The 19,164-nt window shown below is 39.3% G+C and overlaps 1 protein-coding gene across 3 annotated transcripts in view; it reads right to left on the bottom strand.

The window, feature by feature from the left end:
- GABRG3 (gamma-aminobutyric acid type A receptor subunit gamma3) overlaps positions 1 to 19,164 on the bottom strand; it is a 571,515-nt gene that overhangs the window by 45,337 nt on the left and 507,014 nt on the right. For all 3 annotated transcript variants that reach the window (XM_055278462.2, XM_055278463.2, XM_055278464.2), the window contains one exon: positions 14,854 to 14,991. In XM_055278462.2, the coding sequence (XP_055134437.1) occupies positions 14,854 to 14,991 (138 nt within the window). The remainder of the gene's footprint in view (positions 1 to 14,853; positions 14,992 to 19,164) is intronic.

Raw genomic sequence — 19,164 nt, 5'->3', positions numbered from 1 at the left:
TGGATGAACCTCCAGGACATTATGCTAAGTGAAATAAGCCAGCCACAAAGGGACAAATACTGTATGATGCCACTTATATGAAGTATCTAAAGTCGTCAAAGTCATAGAAAGAGAAGGTAGTAAGGTGGTTCCCATGGGCTGGGGGGAGGAGGAATTACTGTTTAGTGGCTATAGAAGATGTAAAATGAGATGTGGCTTCTACACTAAAATTAAAGTGATAAAATGTCCATACTAGTAGAGTGTGAAATAAAAGACATCAAACTGTGTGGGATACAGCTAAAGAAGTGCTTAATGAGAGTTTTATAGCACTAAATGTACACTTCAGGAAAGAGGAAAAGTCTGAAATCAATAATCTAAACTCCCACTTTTAGAAACCAGAAAAACAAGAACAAAATAAACCCAAATCAAGTAGAATAAGGGAAACAATAAAGAACAGAAATTAATGGAATTGATGACTCAGAATGATAAAGAAGAAAAACAAGAAACAAAGAGATGATTCTCCAAACTATCAATAAGATTAACAAACCACTAGGACAACTGGCCCCCCAAAAAAGATATAGCAAATTACCAATATTGGAAATAAAACAGAAAACTACAGATCTTATAAGGACATCAGAGGGATAATCAGGGAATAGTATAACAACTTCTCAAACATAAATGTGGTTTATATGAAATAAACCAATTTATAGGAAAGGACAAACTGCCCTATTTCACTCAATATAAAATAAGGCATTTGGATAGTCTTATAATCATTAAGTAAATTGAATTCATAATTTTAAAATTCCCGACAAAAAATCTTCAGTCCCAGATTATTTCCTAGAGAATCCTACCAAATGTTTAAAAAAGAATTAACACCAATTCTACATGAACTCTTCCAGGACATATGAGAGGAGGGAACACTTCTCTCTTCATTTTATGAGGCCAGAATTACTCTCATAAATATTAATTAAAAACTCTTAACAAAATATGAACAAGTATTATCAAATTGACACAATATTAATATTGAATTGATAATATTAATGTATTGTTAATATTAACAATATTAATATTTTGTTAAGAATTTTGCATTAATATTTATGAGAGTAGTTATACCTTCAGTAATTTATAGACGTAATTATTTACAATGACCAAATGAGATTTATTCCAGGGATTTCAGGTTGGTTCAATATTTGAAAATCGATCAATGCAACCCACAATATTAACAAAGAAAAAATCGTATGATCACATCAAATGGTAAAGAAAAAGTAGACAAAATTCAACATCCATTCTTTTATAAAACCAGAATAACCACGGCTTCCTGATAAAATCCAGTCGAGAGCCAAGCCTTAGTCCCTCAAACTTTCCATCCAAACACCTAAGACCTACAATAATTCCTTTATTTCCCTCTTACCGAGGTGTCCCATGGTTCCCCATGATATGTGTTCTTTCACTGCAACAAGTAATCATCCCAATCAATCAACTGTCAGTGTGTTCTTAACAATCTCTGGCTGGAAGGTATTGGCGTTACTTCATTTTTCATAGTGTTGAGACTATTGATTCTGTCTAAAATTGAAGAATATAGCTAATAATTACTCTATCTCTGAATCTTTTAAAAATGTTTCTCTTAACTTCAGAGCAATCTTTCAGATAATAATATATTTCTATCTCTGAATCTTTAAAATTGTTTTTCTTAACTTCAGAGCAATCTTTCAGAAAATAATATATTTGTTGATAAAAAACCCACTTGTTTGAAGTTTTAATTCCTCCATTTTCTTTTTTTATTCTAATAGAATCCAAAAAAATCCTATTTACTTTTTAAAATAACATTAATTGTACAAAATTGTTATCAAACATTGCTACATTTTCTGTCTGCATATTGGTCTATGAATCTGTCTGTGTGAATTCATTGAAGATTGTTTTGAAAGACATCTACCTAATATTAGCTGTGATTTTTACTAGGAGATAGAATTTAAGTTTTTCTAAAAAAAATTCTCATGTTTATACTTTTCCCCACTTTTGAGGTTTTTTAAAAATATGAAATCAAGTCTATTGTATGAAAAAGAGTATGTCTCATGTTAAAACAAAACTCTGGAAACATATGTACCAAGATATTAACAAAGACTGGTGGAGATGGAGATTTGTTGTTTTCTTCTATGTATTTTTCTGTGATTTTGAAGATTTTTTAAAGCAAAATTTTAAATCATTTGGAATATGCATCAATAATTTAAGAAGAAAAGCAGTATGAAGACATGAGAGAAAAGCCACCACTACAATTTTGTCTCAAGGGTATTTTTTATTTTGGTGCATATCTGCACCCCAATACAAACACATAAAACAATATAGAAGATTTTATACAACTATTTTTACCTAACATTATATTATGAGCATTTTCTTTTTCAAAATGACTAAATCTTTCTTAGTCTTCTTTTTTTTTTTTTTTTTTTTTTGAGACAGAGTCTCGCTCTGTCGCCCAGGCTGGAGTGCAGTGGCGCAATCTCGGCTCACTGCAAGCTCCGCCTCCCGGGTTCACACCATTCTCCTGCCTCAGCCTCTCCGAGTAGCTGGGACTACAGGCGCCCGCCACCACGCCCGGCTAATTTTTTGTATTTTTAGTAGAGACGGGGTTTCACCGTGGTCTCGATCTCCTGACCTCGTGATCCGCCCGCCTCGGCCTCCCAAAGTGCTGGGATTACAAGCGTGAGCCACCGCGCCCAGCCTAGTCTTCTTATTCAATACAAATTGCCCTTTTTCTTAGGGGCTGTTGAACAGCTTGTGAATTGAAGACACAGAATCTCATAGATGGCAGACAAGCTAAACAGGAAGTGCAGGGCCTAAGGCCAGCCTTTACATGCACAAAGCGAGTGCACAGATGTCGGTCAGTGGTTCTCTCATCAACACAAAGAACAACATGAATATATATGTCTTGAACAAATAGATGTTCTACTTTATAAAAGCAAATCTACTTATGAAACAAACAATATCACTGCATGGAATCAGCAGTTATTTGAAGATTGATTCCCTAGAATACACTGGGGCCTCCAGCTTAGTTAAAATAGCAGAAAGAAAAAGAAGCCCTGTGCTAGGCAGAGGCTGGGACAGGGCTTCCAGACTCAACTGCTCTCTCTCCTTAGACTTGCCCCGGATCCCACAGCCAGGACTGGCAGCTGCTGCAGTCACCCTGGGCTGCATGCCTAGCCATCTTATGATGTCCTGGGAGCAGCGCATTAACTTCACATCATCTTCAGATTCTTTTGAAGTGAGACTTAAACCAAGACCAAAGCATGCTTTTTATGCTCCTTTTATCTGTGACTTTATTACAGAAGAAATAAAGAGCAGTTGGAATGTGCCCTCTCTTTCTACTTGACACATACTCAGGGAACTATGATGAATTCCAAGCCAAGTCTGTGGCTCTAAGTCCTCATTAGAATTGGGGGCTGGCTAGCTACTTTTTAAAAAGAGACTTTGTTCTAAGTTGAGCATAATTAGTCCTGACAAATGGGCTAATCACAACGCTGTGCAATTCTGGATAAACTCCAAACCTCTAGAGCTTTTTGTTTTGTATTGATAAAACAAAGGCTTTTGGTATGAAAGACCAATAAATTACCCCAACATGGTTTGATAACAAGGCTTTGATAAATAAAATTACACAAGTCATATGGGATATGACTAAAAAATAAATTCTGTAAATAACAGTAGCATTGGGCACATGGGGTAATAAGAAAATTTAGAGCTATGCAAACTGCCTAAATAGCCCACATATTTGAAGTATGACTACAGGGAGTAACAGAGGTGACTTTCAATGTCCTTGTAATTCTTACTTCAGTGAGGCTTTTCCTCAGACTCTGTGGCTTCTTTTTGTTTGTCTGTTTTTTGTTCTGATCACACTTTTTTACTGGTAATTACTTCTTTGAGGAATAGACATTTAAGCATTACATGGACATATAATTTTTACATTTTATTGTCCTTATACTTAAATTTTACCACCAGATACTAACTGAACACAAGTACATACTGGTCTTACTGCCAATCAGCAGATGTTTGAAATCCAAAGATTAATGGATGGATAGCTTAAACGAAGTAATAAAACAAATATTAACTGTAGAATCTAGGTGGCAGTAGAATTTTTTGGTTTCTGTATGATGACACATGAGGTGATACTCAAGGAAACCCCCTATGGACAGGAAGAGAGATGTAAACTTTGAGTTGTGATTACAAGGAAAACCCTAGACAGGACTGGACTGGGCTGCCTGTCTGAGGCTAGGAGGTGCTTGGCTGCTAGCATAGCTGACTGCGTGGCTTCTTGAATTACGAATTTTTCTTCCCTGGGAAGAGTAAGTAGGTTGACTGAACGAATGTTTGGATTCCCTCTGGGAAGGGGAGCCCCGAGGCCACTGAAGGCAGGGGCCGCAGTGTGGGGCTGACGCTGTGCCACTGAGGGCTGAGGAAGCTGGGCTTGTGTGCATCCACCCAGACCAGCGTGAGCATCTCAGCAGCACAGCGAGGAAGGAGGGCATGAGAGCGCCCCTGCCAAGGGCCAAGTGCTTGCAAAACGACTGCATTCCTGCATTCCTCTCATGTGTGGTGTTCTGATAAATGGAGTGAGTCTTCTCCTGGTTTAGAGCAAATCAAAAGGAGAAGGTGAACTACTAAGTCCAATGTAGTATGACTCCGACGACAGACATCTTCAATGGCCACAGAAATGGGGCAAGAACAGTGTGAAGGGGGGGTGGTGGTGGGGGTGGCGGCAGGACAAGGGCCACACGTGGGGCCACACAATTCCCATGCTCCTGTCTCTGTCAGTTGTTTAGCAAATGAGTCTAAAAGATAAATATATCTTTATTTGTTATGGAGAGCGAAGTGGGAACCGAGCAACATCCGAAGAGCAGTGCTGTTGTCCAGGGAAAGTTGGGGTCTGGAAGGAACTATTTTGGGTACATTCAAAATTTCCTGCACAGAAGTGTCTGATCAGTGACAACCAGTTGAAATAGAACCACTAAGAAAAGTTTCATTGGACAAAGAGGAAACGCACCCAGGTTATCTAATTGACAGCTACTGTGATAATAATGGCAAAGAGAGATTGACCCTGGCTGGCAAAAGCTTCGTTATCTCAGGAAACAGGCCTGCATTTCTTCAGATTCTATGTTGATTAAGATGGAAAATGGATGTCTGGCCAAGAGTCTTCAGGTGAGCTGGATGGACATCACCTATGTAAGCTCCTGACTCCCCAGGGGACTCCTAAGGAATCAATTCCCCACCTAGGCAGCCAGCCTCCAAATAGGTCCACAGCATCCCTTGTCTGCACAGAAGCAGTGTGGACTTTTAAAATCTGAATCCTGCTGAAAGCATTCAGTATTTTCATAGAAAACGAATTTGTGGTAAGCTACATGCCTGTGTGAGTCTATAAAAATAAATATCAACCAACTAAAATCAATCTGCTCTGCCCCTTTCAAAAATTTTGGTTCAGATATTTGTATCCATATGGCAAAACTAGGCTTATCTGAAAAGTACATAAATGGTGTTGGGAAAACTGGCTAGCCATATGCAGAAAACTGAAAATAGACCCCTTCCTTACACCTTATATAAAAACTAACTCAAGATACATTAAAGACTTAAACATAAGACCTAAAACCATAAAAACCCTAGAAGAAAACCTAGGAAATACCATTCAGGACATAGGCATGGGCAAAGACTTCATGACTAAAACACCAAAAGCAATGGCAACAAAAGCCAAAATTGACAAATGGGATCTAATTAAACTAAAGAGCTTCTGCGCAGTAAAAGAAACTATCATCAGAATGAACATGTGACCTACAGAATGGGAGGAAATTCTTGCAATCTATCCATCTGACAAAGGGCTAATATCCAGAATCTACGAAGAACTTAAACAAATTTACAGGAATAAAACAACCCCATCAAAAAGTAGGTGAAGGATATGAACAGACACTTCTCAAAAGAAGACATTTACGCAGCCAACAAACATGAAAAAAAGCTCATCATCACTGGTCATTAGAGAAATGCAAATCAAGACCACAATGAGATACCCTCTCATGTCAGTTACAATAGTGATCATTAAAAAGTCAGGAAACAACAGATGCTGGAGAGGATGTGGAGAAATAGGAAAGCTTTTACACTGTTAGTGGGAGTGTAAATTGGTTCAACCATTGTGGAAGACTGTGGTGATTCCTCAAGATCCAGAACCAGAAATACCATTTGACCCAGCAATCCCATAACTGGGTATATAACCAAAGGATTATAAATCATTCTACTATAAAGACACAAAGACACATATGTTTATTGCAGCACAATTCACAATAGCAAAGACTTGCAACCAACCCAAATGCCCATCAATGATAGACTGGATAAAGAAAATGTGGCACATAGACACCATGGAATACTATGCAGCCATAAAAAATGATGAGTTCATGTCCTTTGCAGGGACATGGATGAAGCTGGAAACTATCATTCTCAGCAAACTAGCATAAGAACAGAAAACCAAACACCGCATGTTCTCACTCATAAGTGGGAGTTGAACAATGAGAACACATGGACACAGGGCAGGGAACATCACACACCAGAGCCTGTCGGGGGGTGGGGGGACAGGGGAAGATAGCATTAGGAGAAATACCTAATGTAGATGACAGGTTGATGGGTGCAGCAAACCACCATGGCACGTGTATACCTATGTAACAAACCTGCAGGTTCTGCACATGTATCCCAGAACTTAAAGTAAAATAAAAAAAAAATTTTAAAGTCCGTTGTTGGATAAATCTTAAATAATGAAACTATTAATATAAACAGGAGTGAAGTGTAGCTACTAAAATATCAAAACAATATCTTCACTCCTATGTCTCCTTAATGCTTCCATATTAATTTTTCTAAGATGACAACTAAATATTTGCCAAGGGGTATGTTTAACCTTTAGACTCATTTGCTCAACAAATTAAGGGTCATTTTCTCTTCCAAACATTCATGTACTTTTTTTGAGCTAATTATTTTGCTAGCTCCCTGGGATACCAACAGGTGGATTCATTGGGAAACGTATAAAATGAATGCCAGACAATGATTGCTGTCTGCTTTCAAGCTCATTAATCCTCATAAGGTCCTTATCTCTGAGGCCAGCACTAGAATTGTCCTCCCCATTTTGCAGATGAGGAAACTGTGTCTCAGAAGTAAGACAATGCATCCAAGATGACAGATCTCATGAGTGCAGGCCTGGAATTAAACCCAGGTAGGATGGCTCCAGCATCACATTCTCAATCTCTGTCTTCCAAGTCCTCCTTGGTTACAATCACAGTACAATGCTATGTGCTAAGTGTCACTATGGGGCAAAATCAGGGCATTATGGAAGCAAATGGCTGTCAACCTGTCTTGGCCTTTGAGGGACGTGGGAGCGGCTCCTGAAAATGGCCTCCTGGAGGAATGACATCAATGCTTAAAAGCCCAGGGACTACTAAGTTATCCAGGTGGGCTGGGAGGGTATGGGAGTGTGGCATGAGCGCTTGCTAGGATGTGGGCAGGAACGAGTGCTCCAGGAGCTTCAGCTCAGGCGTCAAGGGCTGTTTGGCTTTTATCCAGTGCAGGTTTCTCCTGGCGCATTCTAGAGCGCCACGCTCTACAGCTATCTCCAGGCTACAGGACGGCTCGCCCTCGCATTTCAAGAACTGAGATACTTTTAAGATTCAGTTTGTCATTTGCGTCATGGGATAGTGGCCTAACTACCTTAAAGGGTTGTAGTGTCATCAAAAGAGCATGTAAAACAATGAGTGATCCTAAGCATCTTCAGCATGGCGATATTCCAGAGAAACCGTTTCCAGAGCCCTAAATCTCAACAATAATGTACTTTTATAGATAATTTTAAATCATCCTACTCTCTTATGTCATAGTACAGATTTAAGACTTTCCTTCTGATCAAATATTGGAAGCAGTAATATAATTCCATAATGGAAAAATGATGATATAAAATATCATCCAAGCCAGGGGATACGCTGTTTGGTATATACAGTCCAACACTGGATAGATAAATAAAATGTTCTGGAAACCAGGAGTCACACACAGGAAGTCAAATTAACTCTTTGTGGCACTGACATCATGAAAAAGCCACTGGCCTCAGAATGAGAGGGTCTAATGCTAGCTACAGTACATATTGTGTGGACCGCTGAAGGCCATGCCTGAGATCTTGCTGAGACTGGTTCCTCATCTATAAATAAAGATATTGGCCCATGTCCTACCTTGCTCAAAGTATACAGCGAGAGCCAAATAAAAAACATAAAATTCTCTTACATAGAAATATTACTGTCTTCATATATTAAATGTTATAATTTATTCAGGTCCCATGGAAGGAGTAATTAATTAAATCTGATTTTAAAAGAACAAACATATTTAGATATGATTTGTATCACAGGATTTCAATTTTCTTAGCAGACGAGCAGTTCATTAGACCAAGAAGAGGTTTTTTCCACATTTCCTGTCTGAATTAGGGATGGAGGATGACTCACAGTGGGTTTGAAAGATTTTTCACTCAATCTTGTGAACAAAGATACTGATGCTATTTTTAAAATTATGACTTTCAAACCCAGACTGATATATTACCCAGATTGCATTCAGAAAAATATGACAAAAAGCCAAGAAGAAACCACTTTTGGAGTTTTTTCTACAAGAGCTATTTAAACATATATTCCTATTTGCATTCAAGATATAAATCTCACTATAGCATCCTGTTGGAGCATGTCTCATTGAATAAAATGCTGGCAGCTGGTTTAGTGGATGATTACTAAAGAAAGACAATGCGTAAATCTCTCAATTCTCCCTCACAGGAACTACATTGAGTCAATAATAATAGGCAATATTTGTACATATATACTGCAATTATGTACTTGGCATGTATTCATTCACTTAAATTCACAATACCTATATAAAGGAGAAGGCAGTTTCCCTCTCACTTATGAGAGGAGTGCTTGGATTGGCCAAAGGAATTGCCCAAGGTCACGTAGCAGGTAAGTGGTACAGATATGTTCAAGCATAGTGTGGTCTGACTCTAGCACCAGAGCTCCTGCTCTCTGTGCTCCCTCCCTCCCAGTGGGCACTGCCGGAGGAAATATATGTATTTTTTAATTAGCTGGAGTGTTAAACACACAGTATCAAAAACTTCATATATAGAATACTTTTTTTGAGTTTGGAGAATTACTTACAGAAGCTTCTACACGTAAAGACTGAATCAACTTCAAAAATATCAGATGTCCACATCAAGCCATGCGGCTTTTGCCATAGCCATGCGAGAGCAGCCTTTCTCCTGACTGTTTTGACTTTAATAACTAGTCTCTGGGGAAGCCTATTTGTAGTCCTATAATAAACCAGGCACCAGAGGGAAAGCTCCTAGTGCAATTAATCTGGAGCCCCAGGCTTCTTCCTTGATCTCTTCCTCTGACATCAGGGAGCCTTTGCTAGGATCTCTTCCACTAAAAAGCCGCTTCTAAGCGTGCTCTGAGGCTGACCTGAGCGCCCTTCAGCTTGCTGTAAGTATGCCCACTGCAAAGTAGCCTTCACATATCCAGTCCTATCTCACAAAACCTGCTGTGGGTGAGAAAAAAACGCTGCACATTCTACCCAAATTATTTTAGACAACTGGACTCAGGTTCAAATAGGCATTACAGGCAGCCTTGATATAGCAAAGACGTGGATTAACCTGCAAATGTAATAAAGGTTTTACACAAGGGAGAGAAGCAGCTTGCTGTAGAGATCATAGAGTCAATCTCTTTCGCTCTTCCTGTTTTTCTTTAGCCCGAAAACATCATTATTTCACCATTATTTTTATTGGCCTTTTTATAGAAAATTCTCTGTTCCTTTTCACATTTGGAATTCCATTGTCTTCTGGTTGCCATGATTTCTGGTAAAAAGTCAGATACCTGTGTTATTTTTGGGTTTTGATCATTTGGCAACAGTGCATTTTTTGTATGAAAATCTATAATAAAAAATTTATTATCCTTCAAGGGGAGCTCATCATTCTCTTTTCTAGGCCAAAGATTGGGACTAATCACCTTAACGCCGTCAGGGGCTGGGCTGACTGAAGGCTGAGCTGTAGTTTGACAGGTTTTTCAGTCTGTTTTGCACTTGCTGTACAGATAACTCCAGGGGCTCTAGCTCCAGTGGCATGTTCACCGTGACGCCCCCTCCTCGTGCAGCCTCAGTGATGCTCTTTCCTTATCTTGCCCTCCCTGATAGAGTCTGCTTTTCAGACCCTTTCTCCTCGTTTTCTTCACTTTCTTCTTTTCACAGTTTTGAAATTTAGAAAATATCTGGAGTATAGAGTCCATTTGCCTTTCCTTCCTTTCTCTCTGAGATAATGGCTCATATGTATTTGAATTATTGACTTTCACTGATGAGCCAACCCAAGAGGATAACTTTCCATAGCCACCTTCTTTCCAGACTCGTAAAGTGGATTTTCACAGAATCATATGCAGGGCACATAGGATCACCATGTATAATCACTGACCATGTTCACCAATCACCTGGCCGAGTGGTGTTCACCAGACGTTATCCTCTGTACATCTCCTTCCTTTGTCTCCTCCTGCACTCTTTGGAAGAAAGTCACCAGGTGCAGCCCACAATTAAAGAGCGGGGGCTATGCCCTACCTTCTTGAGGGAATAACATCCACATAAATCATGTGAAATTCTGCATGAGGGATTTGTCTGTGTCCTCCCATGTATGTATGTATTTATTCAATCATTTATTTGCATCACTGTGGCCTCATGGATATTTATTTTATTCTTGGGTTATAATCCAATACTACTGTATTTATCTTGCTACTCACATTTTTAGCTTTGACCATTGTGATATCTTTTAGTTGGCATCTGTTGATATAGCCCCATGATTTTGTGGGTAGGCGGGTGGGTATGAGATGAGTGTTTAGCATGTCTTAGTTTCTGGAACTGCAAGATTCTCTAGGCTCATCTTGTATATTCCCTGCTGCAGCCTCACAATCTGCCACTTCTCCAAGGAGCCCTGGTTCCTTTAATTGGAGAATGATATTAGAAACCAAGATCTGGGCACTAAGGGTACTTATTGCTCCTGCAGTGTTGTTGCTCCTAGGACTTCTCAGATGACAGAGCAGGAAATATGTCTGTGTATCAACTCATACATGTATGCATATCCATATATATTTAGCTCTTTTTAATTAATAGCATTTAATGAAAACCAAAGCTGAACATCTTGCCATCAGCCTGTTTCCGATAATTCCAAGGTACACTTCCTTGAATTCACTGCAGGTTATTCTCAGTGATGGTATGCCTACAGATATTTTAAATTATCAGAATAAAAAAATGTAGGAGGTTTACTTCTTATTGCAATTGGTAGATAGATATAGATATATAGAAGAGATAACAAAAAGTCTCTGATTTGCTGGGTGCAGTGGCTCACACCTGTAATCCCAGCACTTTGGGAGGCCCAGACGGGTGGACCACCTGAGTTCAGGAGTTCGAGACCAGCCTGACCAACATGGTGAAACCCCGTCTCTACTAAAAATAAAAAAAAATTAGCCAGGCGTGGTGGCAGGAGCCTGTAATCCCAGCTACTTGAGTGGCTGAGGCAGGAGAATTGCTTGAACCTAGGAGGGGGAGGTCACAGTGAGTCGAGATTGTGCCATTGCACTCCAGCGTGGGTAGCAAGAGTGAAACTCCGTCTCAAAAAAAAGAAAAAAAGGTCTCTGATTTTTATTATGCATGGTGGCCTTTGGCTAGTGCAAGGGAAAGGTCAGCTGCAATTGTCCTTGGAGAATAGTTGAGGAAGGCATAAAGACTGCAGAGACTGTTCAAGACCATCAGTAACATAACAAAGCACACTGCTGTGCCAGTCAGAAGTCTTAGTAGACTAAGCTGTGATCCGATATGAATGTGATTTCTATACCATCCACCAGCTGTACTCATTAAGTTAGCCTAGCCCAATGCCTTCCAAACTTCATCATCATCAGATTCACCTGGAGGGGGAACACTGACACCTGCAAATAAGTCCAAGACACTTGGACTCACTAGGAAGTCCAAGTAAAAAGGATGTGTCTGGGACAAAGAGAACGTCTCATTTCCCAATGCAATTGAAATGCTACTCCTCATAAAGTGCTAAACTTTCTGGGTTACTGCCACAGGTTAAGTTGTATTCACCTGAACATGTTAGAGTCCTAACCCACGGTACCTGTGAACATGACCTTATCTGGAAATAGAGACTTCGAAAATGGTTAAGTTGAGGTCATGAAGGCAGGGCTAATCCAATATGACTGCTGTTTCTATAGAAAGGAAATGCAGACACAGGGATCGACACCTCCAGGGAGAAGACAACAGAACAGAATTCACTTCCTTGAATTCGCTGCAGGTTAGAAGGACATGGAGAGAATACTACCTGCAAGCCAACAAGAGAGGCCTGGAGCAGATCCTTCCTTCACGGCACTCGGAAGATGCCAAGCCTGCCATCTTGATTTTAGACTTCCAGACTCCAGAACTGAGAGACAACACGTTGTTTCTGTTGTTTGAGCCACACAGTTGGTAGAATTGTTAAAGTAGCTCCAGGAAACTAATTCAGTGACTAATGTTTTTGAACAGTCTTTGTGCATTTTAAATAAACATATTTAATATATTACATCCAAGTCTCAGAATGTCATAAATAATATTTTTGGTATTTATGTTATCCCAATAGAGAAAAATGGGTCCAGTCAAACGCAGCTGTTTAGGGCTGTGCCCAAAGCATGGCGGGGCCAGAGTGGCCACAGTGAGAGGATGGTGGGAGGCCATAATGGACACAGACCACCTCACAGAGCCTGGACTCGGCAATGCACCTGCATCTGCACGTCACATCTCATACTCCTGATTCTGAGGTTTCCCAAAGTGTTTCCATTTCACAGATAAGTTCCCTAGTAGAATTATTTACATAAGCTTGAAAACTTGGCACAATCATATCCATCCTTTTCAAAGTTTACAACGACTTGTGAGAACCAAGTAGACAGTGTTGCAAATGCTTTAGTCTTCTTGGAAAAAAGGGATTATGTAAGTAAGTGTTATTGCCATAGTCATAATGTTGAGTTAGGAGACTGAGAAACAAGGAATAACATTTGCCTATAAAAAGGCATTTATCTGAGAGGGATCCTTTAAAATGCCAGCACGGCCCCATGGGTGATCCTCCACATTGTGAAAACGTCAATCACATTTAGCAAGCAATGGTGTTTCATGAATATTCATTAAACAGTGAACTGTTGATACCTGAATTGATGCTGGATATGGCCTGAAAAGCACACACACAACAACACACCCCAGCTGCAGGCAGGGCGTGACTTCTCATGCTTGTGGGCTCCAGCTACCATGTGTCCGTCACGAGCATATGAAATGGAAATTTTTTTATTATCCAAAGGACATTTTCCTTACAAGTGTAATTATACAAAAGATTGAATATGGTTGTAAAACTTATTAAAAATATGACTTTAGAGATCGATTATAATTTCTTTAAGAGCCACAGTAACACCTAGCACAAGAATTGTTCAGACTGTTGCCTCAAATCTGTTGTCTCCTTCTATTTACCACTTTTCTGAGCTAGTATTTGCTTGCAATCAGTTTCAAAACCCCCTGAGTTAGTTGGGTTCAGCTTAACTTTGCATTTCCTTTTGTTTTGAGAACACCAGGAAAGGAGAAGCAGTGGCCTTTGGGATTTAAATGCTAGGGCAGTCCTCCCTGCTGCTTGGTGACTCCCTTCAGGCGGCCTTAGACCCCAAAGGTCTGCTGGTGCTTGCAGCCTCTAAGACAGGGAATTACATTACTAAGGTAGGTGCCTCTTAATTGGGAGCAAGCATCCCAAAACGTTTCCCTTTGCGCTGCCTCCACAGTTCATTTAAATAAATTGTGGTGTTCCATTATTTAACATTGTCATTGTTTAATATTTAAACACAGATCCCATTTCTCAAATTTTCCACCATGACACTCACAGAGAATCTTTTGTTTTTCTCCCTTAATCAGGTAACTTTTTCAGGACTTTTCTTGATGTGTCAATAACTCTCTATTTTACAGTTGTACCAAGAATTAAGACTGGGCTTTAAAGATATTTACCATTAATTCTCAAAACTGGCATCTTAATCTAGTCACCCATAAAATAAATTATTAGATAATTTTAAGAGCCAAAAAATTCTTCATACTAACAAATAATATCAGCAGCAAAGCTGACTCTACCCCCATCTGCAACCCACACCCTACCAAAAGAAAATCAGTTGTGAAATAGTGGACCCTAGGAATAATTAAATACCCAAACCAAAAAACAACATAAGACATAAGACAAAAAGCAAAACAAAACACATTCACATATATTCATAGGCAGAACAACTCTTTTTATTTAATTACAGGATTTTGAATATGCATATAATGATCACTTCATAAAATCAAATTGGTAGGTAATTATTTTCAATCATTGAAAAAGAAACTCAAAGATAAAACTTAGAGTAAATAAAAGGAATTGAAACTCAAAGGACATATCACACCAGCTTCTTTTGTGTGTGGATTCTCAATAATATTTGATTCTTCTTATGTATATGGAAATTTGCAGAACTGTCCCCATCAGCAAAATTGGTTTGTGTAAATATGGTCAGTAGTGAGTTAGGTTAAGTTTATAGCTAGGTTTATAGACATTATGCAAACACAGCCTGGATTCAAAAATATTAATTATTTCTAACATCCCTCTCCTATACCAATTAAAACATGAAAACATAGTTTCACTTTGAATCACTTGTTTTGTCTCAAATATCACTTATGTATCATGGTTGCCCAAAAGGCTTGTACAGTAAGGATATGACTGCATATGGCCTTAGGCCTCTCTGGCTTTTGAGAGCTGTGCGTCTTTCAGTAAATTCCTACCTGCAGATGTTGTCACGATTTCTGTGGTGTTTCTGAGGCCCATGAAGTCAAACTGATAGAGCCGCCATGATTTCTGGTCAGCTGCCTCCACTGAATTTTTTCTCCATCTATAAATCATTTCTTCTTTGGGATAGCCATCTAAAAACACAGAGCAAACATTAGCACTTGAAGGCACACATTTACAAATCATTAAAGTGAAAATTATAATTCTGATCAATGAATAGGAGTGAAACTTTTAGGCCATATGTGCTCTCTCAATTTTCCTCCAAGACACAGAAACTTGAAAAATGAATGGCTAAATGCCACCTAATCCAGCTGTAGATCTTCACGAATGGCCAGGCGCTCCACTGCATAGGCCTGGCCACTGACAACACACAGGGAGTGATGTCTTCATTTCTTTAACCTTGGAGAGCCGCAGCTGTCATCGGCCTTCAAGGAGTGGAGGTGCTTGTCAATGGCTCCTAGACTCTGAGTCCTTGCCATGCAGATCTAACTACATGGCCCATGCCCATACACCTTCCACCCTTCCCCAAAATGTAGTCCATCCAGATCTCAGGAAAGAGGAGCTCAGTAAGGTAATCACTTCAGGATTTGATAGACCCGTTCTCCTATCAGTCTCCATCTTTGATAGGTGAATGTTGACCTGCTTCAGGGACCCCTTCTCATGTGGTTAATTACTCCAGAAAGGGTAAGACTAGCGTTTCTGCTGCCTGGGGCCCAGGTTGGTGACTGCTTAGATCATGACATCAGGCAGGTGCTCTGTCCCGCTCCTGCGGGCACTGTCACCAGGGCTCCCTGAGCCAGAGCTGGCTATTTGCCAGATGCCTGCTTTTCTGCCTGCATCTGTGCTCCTGGATTCCCCACTTCTGAACCATGCTTGGGACAACACCATCCCCACTTTGCTGGAGCTCTTTGACCTGGTGCACCTACTCTCTTTTTACTGCCTAATAGGCAGGCTCGGCAGCTGTGTCTGCCTCACAGGGCGTGCCCTACTCTCAAAAACAGGTCTATGCCTTGTGTCATTGGCAACACGTGACAGCATTGGCATTTTCAGCCTTCATTGATTCATACAGAGACTGATGGCATGACTCTGGAAGAAATGTATGCACCATCTTGATGAGTTATCCTGAACACTAAAAGCACTGCCTTAGTGCACACATATGCATGCAAACATATTAATGAAGTGGTTGAAATGTGCTGATTAAATATTTAAATCAGTTTGTAAAATTCTTAAAGGCAATCTGCCTTCTTGATATTTTTCCCTCTCTGCCTGACATTGCTGGCTTGGCTCCACCATTGAAAGACTAAAATAAAGCACAGGCATGCCCTGCTTTCTGATTGTGGGTTGCCTGGTGAAATGATTGTCAACACAGCAGGGACACATGCTCTCCCTTAACTTGAAAATGCTAAGCTCAAGGGACCTGGAGCCAGTCTGAAGCATTTCTATGAAGGAATCAAACACTGTACATGGCTATTGGCCATGTCCCAATTGCTTTCTATTCCCATAATTACAAAAGGTGTTCTGTGCTACAATTCTTCCTTTTAAACTTTGTTTTTAAATCACCTTTATTTGAGATATAATGCACATACATAAAATTCACACATTTAATGTGCCCAAATCAGGGTTTTTTCACATATTCTCTGAATGGTGGAACCATCACTCTAATCTAATTTTAGAATATTTTCATCACCAAAATGAACCAGCTGACCAAGTAGTGGTCACTCCCCTTTTCCCCCCTTTTCCTCCCCACATCCACCACCCATCTCACCTAGTCCTAGGCAGTCACTTATATATTGTCTGTCACTACAGTTTGGTCTATTCTGGACATTTTATATATATGGAATCATACGATATGTGAGCTTCTGTAAATAGCTTATTTCACTTAGCATAATGTGCTCAAAGTTCACTCCTATCGTAGCACACATCAGTACTCCATTCTCATTTATTGCCAAATAATATTTCATTGTACAGATATACCATATTTTGTTTATCCATTCATCAGTTGATAGATCTTTTGGTTGAGTCCATTTTTTCACGATTATGAATGTTGTTATGGGCATTTGTATACAGGATTTTGTGTTGATATATGTTTTCAGTTCTCTTGGTTATATACCTAGGAGTAGAGTTGCTGAGTCTGGGTAACTACATTTAACATATTGAGGAACTGCCAGATTGTCTTCCAACGTGGCTGGAACATAAAATCCTACAGCAATGTACAAGGGTTTCAATTCCTCCATAGCCTCTGCAACACTTGTTAGTTTCTGTCTTTTTAGTGATAACAATTGTAGCAGGTGTGATGTGGCATATCATCATTGTTTGATTTGTATTTCTCCAATGACTGATAATACTGAGCATATTCTCATGCTTTTGTTGGCCATATGTATGTTTTCTTTGGTGAGGTGTTTGTTGAGATCTTTTGCTGATTTTTTAATTGGGTTGTTTTTATATTGTTGAGTTTTAAGAGTTATTTGTAAATTTTGGGTACAAGTCCTTTATCAGATATATGTTTTAAAATATTTTCTCCCTTTCTGTGGTTCATCTTTTCTTTTGAAGTGACTGGAATTTTTTTATTGTGGTAATATACACATAATGTAAAGTGTATCATTTGAATCATTTTTGAGGGCACAATTTGGTGGCATAAAGTACATTCCCAATGGCGTGCAACCACCACTAACATCCATCTCCAGAATTCCTTTTCTTTTCTTTTCTCTTTTCTTTTCTTTTCTTTCTCTCTCTCTCTGTCTCTTCTCTCTCTCTCTCTCTCTCTCTCTTTCTCTCTCTCTCCTCACTGCAATCTCCACCTCCTGGGTTCACGCCATTCTCCTGCCTCAGCCTCTTGAGTAGCTGGGACTATAGGCACCTGCCACCATGCCCAGCTCATTTTTGTCTTTTGTATTTTTAGTAGAGACGGGGTTTCACCATGTTAGCCAGGATGGTCTTGATCTCCTGACCTTGTGATCTGCCCGCCTTAACCTCCCAAAGTGCTGGAATTACAGGTGTGAGCCACCATGCCCGGCCTCCTTTTCTTTTTAAGAGAATTTATTTTTGAGTGTACTTCTAGGTTCACAGCAAAACTGAGTGCAAAGTTCAGAGATTTCCTGTATACCCCCTGCCCCAACACATGCACAGCCTCCCCCATTGTCAATATCCTGCTGCAGAATGGTACATTGGTTACAATTGATTAATCATGTCGTTATTACTAAGAGTCATAGTTTACCTTAGGGTTCACTTTTGGTGTTGTACGTTCTATGGGTTTGGACAAATGAATAATGACATGTATCCACCACTGCGGTATTGTACAGAGTATCTTTCCTGCCCTACAAATCCTCTGTGCTCCACCTATTCATCCCTCCCTCCCACCCTTCCCCGCAGCAACTACTGATCCTTTTACTGTCTCCATGGTTTTTCTTTTCTAGACTGTCTTAAGGTTGGACTCATATAGTATGTAGCTATTTCAGGTTTGCTTATTAGTAATATGCATTTAATTTTTTCCCTGTCTTCATGGCTTAATCGCTCATTTCATTTTAGTGCTGAATAATATTCCATTATCTAGATGTATCACATTTTATTTATTAATTCACCTACTGAAAGCCATCTTGGTTGCTTCTACATTTGGGCAATTATGAAAAAAGATGCTACAAACATACAGGTGCAAGTTTTTGTGTGGATGTGACTTGTCTTTTGATTTTTCCTTTGTTTTTGAGGAAAATTTTGCTAGGAATGTAATTATTTGTTGACAGTCATTTCTTTCAACACTCTGAAGGCATGATCTAATATTCTTAATGGCTTCCATGGTTTCTCATTAGAAATCTGCTGCTAATCATATTGTGACTCACTGTAAGTAAATATTGCTTTTCTCTTGCTGTTTTCAAAATGTTCTCTTTGTCTTTAACATTGTTAGTTTGACTATGATGTGTACAGATGTCAATCTCATTAAGTTCGTTGGGATTTGTTGACATTCTTAGATGTATAAATGAATTGTTTTTGTCAAATTTTTGGTCACAATTTTTTCAAGTAATTTTGCCCCTGCTTCTCTTCTCTTTTCCTCTGAGATTCCCATTATGTGTTTGTTGGCATTCTTCTTGATGTGCCACAGGTATATTCATTTCTGTATATTTTTCTTCATTCATTTTTCATTTTGTTCTACTCACTAGATAATCTCCATTGGTCTATCTTCAAGTTTGCTGATCCTTTCTTCTTTGTACTCAGATCTGTTATTATGTTGACCCAGTGATTTTTTTTTATTGCGGTCATTGTATTTTTCAACTCTAGAATTTCTACTGGGTTCTTTTTAACAATTTCTACCTTTT

Source organism: Symphalangus syndactylus, chromosome 5 (genome assembly GCF_028878055.3).
Source record: "Symphalangus syndactylus isolate Jambi chromosome 5, NHGRI_mSymSyn1-v2.1_pri, whole genome shotgun sequence".
Classification (NCBI taxonomy): domain Eukaryota; kingdom Metazoa; phylum Chordata; class Mammalia; order Primates; family Hylobatidae; genus Symphalangus; species Symphalangus syndactylus.
Note: the sequence above shows the minus strand (reverse complement) of the source record. Positions and strands in the feature narration are given on the sequence as shown.